The sequence below is a fragment of the Eleutherodactylus coqui genome, chromosome 1 (assembly GCF_035609145.1).
Source record: "Eleutherodactylus coqui strain aEleCoq1 chromosome 1, aEleCoq1.hap1, whole genome shotgun sequence".
NCBI classification, from domain to species: Eukaryota; Metazoa; Chordata; class Amphibia; order Anura; family Eleutherodactylidae; genus Eleutherodactylus; species Eleutherodactylus coqui.
In genome coordinates, this window is record NC_089837.1 from 274,348,276 (window position 1) to 274,356,175 (window position 7,900).

At 52.3% G+C, this 7,900-nt stretch overlaps 1 protein-coding gene across 1 annotated transcript; it reads right to left on the bottom strand.

Annotated features, from left to right (window-relative positions):
- Positions 1-1,251: 1,251 nt before the first annotated feature.
- Positions 1,252-7,429, bottom strand: LOC136582541 (cyclin-dependent kinase 13-like). The gene is made up of 4 exons (XM_066583724.1): positions 6,866-7,429; positions 5,945-6,782; positions 1,930-2,492; positions 1,252-1,311 (listed from the first exon to the last, which is right to left on the bottom strand). Exons 1-4 carry the CDS (start codon positions 7,427-7,429, stop codon positions 1,252-1,254), a joined length of 2,025 nt encoding a protein of 674 aa, XP_066439821.1.
- Positions 7,430-7,900: the final 471 nt, after the last annotated feature.

Below are 7,900 nucleotides of genomic sequence, written 5' to 3' on the forward strand. Positions count from 1 at the left end.
TTCCTGGCTCTGCTGTGTCCGTTAAATGATCGCCGTCGTCCCGCCAGAGGGAAAGAGTATACATATATACGCTGCATACGGTGTCTGTCTGGTTTTTCACCTCACCATTTTAAAAAATTGAAGCAAAATACTTAAGGCCTACCACTGGCCTTTGGCCACTTGACTGGTTCTGCCCTGTGAATTCCAGTAGCTCAGTCATACGCACCTAGGTCTCACTACAGGCTTGCGCATAATTGTTTCCTGGCTCAGCTGTGTCCGTTACATGATCGCCGTCATCTCGCCAGAGGGAAAGAGTATACAAATATACACTGCATACGGTGTCTGTCTGGTCTTTCACCTCACCATTTTAAAAAATTGAAGCAAAATACTTAAGGCCTACCACTGGCCATTGGCCACTTGACTGGTTCTGCCCTATAAATTCCAGTAGCTCAGTCATACGCACCTATGTTTCACTACAGGCTTGCGCATAATTGTTTCCTGGCTCAGCTGTGTCCGTTACATGATCGCCGTCATCTCGCCAGAGGGAAAGAGTATACAAATATACACTGCATACGGTGTCTGTCTGGTTTTTCACCTCACCATTTTAAAAAATTGAAGCAAAATACTTAAGGCCTACCACTGGCCTTTGGCCACTTGACTGGTTCTGCCCTGTGAATTCCAGTAGCTCAGTCATACGCACCTAGGTGTGACTACAGGCTTGCGCATAATTGTTTCCTGGCTCTGCTGTGTCCGTTACATGATCGCCATCATCCCGCCAGCGGGAAAGAGTATACATATATACGCTGCATACGGTGTCTGTCTGGTTTTTCACCTCACCATTTTAAAAAATTGAAGCACAATACTTAAGGCCTACCACTGGCCTTTGGCCACTTGACTGGTTCTGCCCTGTGAATTCCAGTAGTTCAGTCATACGCACCTAGGTCTGACTACAGGCTTGCGCATAATTGTTTCCTGGCTCTGCTGTGTCCGTTACATGATCGCCGTCATCCCGCCAGAGGGAAAGGACTAGGGACAATAACTTAATTCTAAACAGCTCACTTACCTAGTAAATAACATACTCCGACTACTTCTTGCTGAACAAATGTGGGGTAGGCCACAGCTTTATTAAACAACCTGTTAGTAACGTTAATCCTGAACTTTCACGAAACCTATCCATGCTGTATGCAGTTTAACTTTTTCAGTCCATAAACCGTCCCAGAGGACGTTCGTAAGCCCACGATCCTCTGGCTTGCAAACCCTCCTCAATCATCCCTAACCAGCATGGATAATTCCGGGCCAACCACTAGCTGTGACAACTTCCGGAAGGAAAAACTAAAAAGAAAAATTAAAAATTAAAAAGGTGGACTCAACTAACTCCTAACACTGTTCTTTCTCCTTCCTTGCCCAGGCCTTCCGGGAGGGTGGGTGGGCTTCTTTTCTGCTCCAGACTTCTTTCCTCTCCACGTGTCTCCCGTCTTCTGGTCTTCTTCTTCTTCCGCTCCCCCTCCCTCTGCTTTTCCTGCCTTAGCTCCTCCCCCCACCCCCTGCTGCGTTCGCTACACTTAACCCTTACCCTGCCTGTCCCTAGTCCCATGCTGTTTCCCTACCACGGTTCGCAGTATAAGAGACTAGGGACAATAACTTAATTCTAAACAGCTCACTTACCTAGTAAATAACATACTCCGACTACTTCTTGCTGAACAAATGTGGGGTAGGCCACAGCTTTATTAAACAACCTGTTAGTAACGTTAATCCTGAACTTTCACGAAACCTATCCATGCTGTATGCAGTTTAACTTTTTCAGTCCATAAACCGTCCCAGAGGACGTTCGTAAGCCCACGATCCTCTGGCTTGCAAACCCTCCTCAATCATCACTAACCAGCATGGATAATTCCGGGCCACACGGGATGTGCCGTATTACTGCGGCTCATTCCGTCCCACCCCACCTACCCTGGCTAGAGCTGCCTCTACACCATCCTGCAAGCCAGATAAAAATGTGTCAAGTCCCAGATCATTGAGGTGGACCCCGTCCTCCCTCAATGACCCCCTCTCTTTACCTTCCAGCTCCCAGTGGCGAACCGCCACCCCTCCAATGGACTGCACGAACTGCGACATTTTCATGTTCACTAATTTTCGCACTTTCTCTATCGCCTCCACGTTTCTTGCACCTCTCCAATACCTTCGTGCGACTATATCGGACCAGACGATTATCACCTCCTGAAAACATGAGCGAAACCGTAAAATGTCCTGCTTCATGATAGCCAAAAGGTCCCTTGTCTTCATTTTACCAAGGTCATTTCCTCCAGCGTGAATTACCAAAATCACTCTCCGAGGGTTGGACCTGCTTATGTCCGTTATTAGTTTTAGCATGTCGGGCCATCTTAGCCCCCGGACTCCGTGCCAGGTTACGGGTGTTCCGGGTAAGCCGAGGTCCGATCCCAATGGCCGCACTGCTGCCCTCCTCTGGGCCCAATAGACGTAGGAATGTCCCACAATGCACGCCTTCCATTTCTCTGCTGTTGAGAACAAAAGAAAACAAAGAAAAGAAAATACAGGAACCAAGGCTATTTAACTCCACCTAACACAAAAACTCCTCTACAATGCCGCCGTTTTGCTAAAGTCGCCCACCGCCAAATCCGGTCTGACATAAGATTTATATGCCTGCGACTTCCATCTGCCTAGTTTCATTAAACCGTCCTCATTCATACCACCCGCATCTGCCGATGTGGCCGCGCCGATTCTAAAAGAATGCGTTCCAAACTCCGCTGAGTTGAACCCCGCTACTTTTAAAGCCGAACGCAAAACTGCCGAAAATTGGAACCGCGTGAGAGGGAAGCCCGACGAATGTACGAAAAATTGCTCTCCCGATGTCCTGTCGTCCATGTATTGTACCACTGTGTCAACTGGGCACCATCGCGATCCGAGACGACTGATGGTCACCCACTCACCTCTGCCGTACACATCGGTCTTGGACTTCCTGATCCTGACGCGCAACGACGTATCGACTATAATAACATCGTTCCATTGTAGCCCGCCCGCCTTACACTTACTTGCAGGAACCAGCTCACCAATCCTCAACGCGGCGAAAAACGCAATTGAAAAAGCCGCCCTAAACAACAATACTTCCGACCCATTTTTGCAGGAAACTTCCAAGGCCTCTAACAACTTACACAACACAAAATACATTATGGGACGACGCGTGTCCGTCCGAACTTTGTCCTTCCTCCAGCCCCGCACGATCTGCCGGAAAACGAACTGTTTTGTGACATCGACTAACCCGTGTAGTTTTAATAAAAACGCAACTCCCGCCAGATGTTTTTTAACCGCATCAGCCGAAGACCCTTTTTTACGCAAAAAAACAAGCATGTCCAAAGTTGCCGAGCGGGCCCTATCGCCCCCTGCCACACAACCTCCGGCGAAACTCAACCATGTCTGCCAGACCGCTTTATAACTGTTCCATGTCCCGACCGCTACTGATGTCTCGACCAGCTTCAGCAGCTCCGCTCGACCAGACTCCACAAGAAAATCGGGCAGCGGACCCCCTCGGCGTCCGCCAGCGGGTGCCGCTCCCTGAAACGCTCCATCTGCGAACGAGAGAGTGCATCAGCTGCTAAGTTCTTATAACCCGGCACATGCTTTGCACGCAAGTATATATTCAGTTGCAGACATCGTAAAACCGTGTGCCTCAGCAGTGCCAACACCGGCAATGAAGCCGAAGACTGTCTGTTAATGATCTGAACCACCGACACATTGTCGGACCAGAAACATAACTTATGGTCCCGGAGCTCATCGCCCCATAGCTCCAATGCTACCACCAGCGGGAAAAATTCCAGAAGCGTTATGTCCTTATTCCATTTTCTTATCATCCAGGATACTGGCCAGTGTTCTCTGCACCAGTGGTTCCGGAAAATCACACCAAAGCCGGCCGACCCGGCTGCATCAGCAAACAAGCTGAGCTCGGGTCCTGCCCACTCTTCCTTAGGGCATACCACTTGCCCGTTGAAAGTCTCCAAGAAAATTCTCCACACATGTAAATCACTTTTGATACCTTGTGTGATCCTTATAAAGTGGTGAGGCTCTTTTACTCCCACTGTCGCGAGCGACAGCCTTCTGGCAAAAACACGGCCCATGGGTATAACTTTGCAGGCAAAGTTCAATAAACCCGACAGGACCTGCACCTGGCGCAGCGTGGCCTTTTTACCGCTCGCAATTTCTTTTACCGTCTGCCGCAGTCGGGCTATCTTGTCTATTGGCAACCTGAAGACCATTTCCTCGGTATCGATTTCGATTCCAAGGAAAACCAGCCTACTAACCGGACCCAACGTCTTGTCCTCCGCCAACGGAACCCCCGCCTGCCGCATAAGATACCGAAATGTATTTAGCAAAACCCCGCACGCACCCGATGCTTCCGTTCCAATGAACAGAAAATCGTCTAGATAATGCGTTACTGATGCGATGCCCGTCTCATATTTTACCATCCACTCCAAAAAGGAGCTGAAAAGCTCAAAATAGTAACATGAAATGGAGCAACCCATAGGCAAACACATGTCATAATAGAATTGATTGTCCACCTTGCAACCGAGAAGGTGGAAGCACTCCGGATGAATTGGCAACAGCCGGAAAGCTGACTCAATATCAGCCTTCGATTATTGCGCGCGTTTTCCCGCCGCTCTGACTAGAGACACCGCCTGGTCAAATGAAGCGTAAACCACCGAAGCTTGCTCCTTTGAGATACCATCATTTACCGACTCCCCTTTTGGAAATGATAAATGATGTATCAGGCGGAACTTGCCAGACTCCTTTTTGGGGACTAACCCCAACGGGGAAACTCGCAGATTGGCGAACGGTGGTTCATCAAACGGGCCCGCCATGCGGCCCGCTGATACCTCCTTTTGAACTTTTTCTTTAACTAACTCTATGTTGTCCGTCGCAGACTTTAGGTTTGGACAAGACATGAAAGCGGGCTGAAAAGTAAACGGAATAACGAAACCGACGGTAAAACCTTCTCTAAGTATTTTTGCTTCCTCCCTCCTGTGGTACTTGTCGAGCCACAGGAAGAGGTATCGGCTTTTCACTGGGGTTTGGTGCTCCACTGGCACCGCCCCCCCCCCCCCCCCCGGCTGTAGCTCGCTGCTTCCTAAAGCAACGAACCGCCGCGTGTTGACCCCCGCAGACAGAGCACTCATGTCTGAACTTGCAGGTTGAATAAAACTTGCAATGGCCCTCGTTGTAGAGCCAGCAGGATCCATTCGGTCTTGGGGAGGCCGCAGGGGGCTGTTGCCCGCCCCCCACGGCTCCCCCTGAAATGTCGGTTTTTGTGGGCGCTGTGCTAAAATAAGTTGCAACCAGACGTCGGTTGCCTTTGACGCCCAGCTGATGTGACTAATCCCCGAGACCCGTCGTCGGAAGTCCTCATCATATCGCCACCACGCGGCGCCGCCATGCAATTTATAAGCGCTATAAATCGTATTAAGGTAAACCATGAGCTCAGGACCCTTTTTGGGCTGGTGCTGGCATGCAATGTATGCCAGTACCATATACGCTTGCAGCCAATTGCCAAAAGTCTTAGCGACTTTCGGCTTCCTATCCGCACCGCGCTCCGACACTCGCTCTTTGTCCACAATTACGTGGTCCGCCGACAGCAAGGGCCATATATCCACATATATACCTTTACGAATCTTCTCAACCACCTCATCTGACAAACCGACCCCTAGCGGGGCAACACCACAAAATAACGAGTCAGCGTATCGCAACCCTTCCGTAGGGTCACCACCGACTGTTGAGCTTCCAACCTCCTGCCCCACAAGTGGTACTACACCCCTTGGGGGTCCGCCGGACACCGAAAAAACATCACCTTGATCAACCTTGCTCAACAGTGACTTTAAAACCACAACCAAATCATTTTTGTCCGCCCCCGCGGCGGGATCCATCACTTTTTTCCAAGCATTTAAACACGCCAACTCACCGGCTTGACCGTCCTCCGGCTCTGCCAAGGTCGTGGTCCTTACCGGTCTTCCTCCTGGGCTTCTGCCCCAGCTGGGCGACTGCTGCCGCGTACTTGTTTGCGGAGCCTCTAGTGCCCGCCTTTCGTGTTCTGCTCCAAGGTGGCCCCGCTCCGGCCGCTCTTCTGAGACATCCCGCCTCCCATGGCGTAAATAGTCCTTGTATGCCGCTGCTGTTGTTGATGCGGTCGCATGGCGGTAACTTTCCTTTTGGTGCCGATGCTCCGTGCCACTGGCGTTGTCGCCCACGTTCCCTACACTGGCACTCCTTGTCTCTCTATCTGCCGCTAGCCTAGCGTGCTCTCTGTCGCGCTTGCGCTGGTAACGCTCTCTCCTAGCCTTCTCCCTCTGCCTTTGCTTAGCGCCCTTGCCTTGTCTGTTGTTGCTGGCGCGACTAGCGTAACTATAGGAAGACTCGCCACCCCCCGAGGAAGGGGGACCCACGAAGCGTGGGTTAACGTAGCAGAGCCTGCGCGGTGCTGGGGGCGCGTACAACTGCTGCTGAGCGGGTGATCTACTGCGTGCACCGCGTAAGTAGTGCTCGCTGGTATCGTGTCTGTATGCACGAGAAGGTGGTGGTGGTTGCCGGGATCGAGTGCCCTGACCCCTTATGGGGGCTTGATCCGGGTAGTGACTTGGAAGGGGCCTTTCAAACGAGCTGCCCGACAACGGGCTCGAGCTCCCCCTTGAAGAAGTGGCCCTGTCCCCGCTGCTCTGCCTGCTTCCCCTCCTGCTATCTGTGCTGCTCACTAAACTAACTGCTGGGCTGTTTCTCTCCCTCCCCCTCTCCCCCCCCCCCCCCTGGTATGGGTCTGCTGTGCGCCCCTACGGCCTGCCTCCCCCCGCCTAGCTCGCGCTCTATTGCCTGGCCCTGCAGAGCCTACCTGTGCGTGCTCTTCGCCTGCGCCGCCATCTTGTTGTAGCCTGTGCCGTTGTCTCGCGCCTCCGCGCGCCTCCAACCTTCTGCGTGGCTCTTCTCTCCTGGCCGGTTCGGCTTCCGTGCGCCCTGTCGCGCGCTGGTCTTTCGCACCGGAGCGTGCCCTCAACGCTGCCGCTTGCCCCCTCTTTGCTGGCGGACTGCCAGCTGGTGATGCCCGAGTCTCTTCCGCGGGCGCTCTTCCCGCCGCGCGGTTTAAATTTGGCGCCAAATTTGTGGCTGTGCGCCCCGCTCCCGACCTCTTCTCGGCGCCACGACTGGACTTCTGGCCGCCTCGCTTTGTTGCTGGACTCAGGCTGAGTCTCGCCGGTGGATTCTTCCTGCGCTTCGGGCGTCCTCGCCCGGCATCCCCCTCCTGTGCCGCTTCTTCCGCTGCTCCTGTCTTCCGTGTTGGCTCCTCCGCCGGCCTCCCGGATTCGGATTCCGACCTGCAGCCGACGATGAAGTCCTGCAGCCACTCCGCGCCATCAAGCTGGATCGCTTGCCGTATCTGCCGCTGTAAGTCCTCCATCTTTCTTGGGGCTTCTCTCTTCAACCGACTCTTCTGTACACCGCTTGTACTTGCTGTGCTGCTGTCACTTTGGCTGCTCTTGTTCTTCTTCTTTTCCCCTCTTTATGGCTCCTTTCCTGCTTTCGTTCTTCTTTTCTGCTCCAGACTTCTTTCCTCTCCACGTGTCTCCCGTCTTCTGGTCTTCTTCTTCTTCCGCTCCCCCTCCCTCTGCTTTTCCTGCCTTAGCTCCTCCCCCCACCCCCTGCTGCGTTCGCTACACTTAACCCTTACCCTGCCTGTCCCTAGTCCCATGCTGTTTCCCTACCACGGTTCGCAGCATAAGAAGTATACATATATACTCTGCATATGGTGTCTGTCTGGTTTTTCACCTCACCATTTTAAAAAATTGAAGCAAAATACTTAAAGGGGTTGTCCCGCGGCAGCAAGTGGGTCTATACACTTCTGTATGGCCATAATAATGCACTTTGTAAT

Excerpts from the sequence above, each read along its gene's own strand:
- LOC136582541 (XM_066583724.1), bottom strand. The coding sequence starts at position 7,429 with ATGGAGGACTTACAGCGGCAGATACGGCAAGCGATCCAGCTTGATGGC. Across the intron at positions 2,493-5,944 it reads GCCGGAGGACGGTCAAGCCG|AGAAATGGAAGGCGTGCATT; the intron begins GTGAGTTGGCGT and ends TCTCAACAGCAG. Across the intron at positions 1,312-1,929 it reads TAGAGGCAGCTCTAGCCAGG|TTTTTCCTTCCGGAAGTTGT; the intron begins GTAGGTGGGGTG and ends TTTTCTTTTTAG.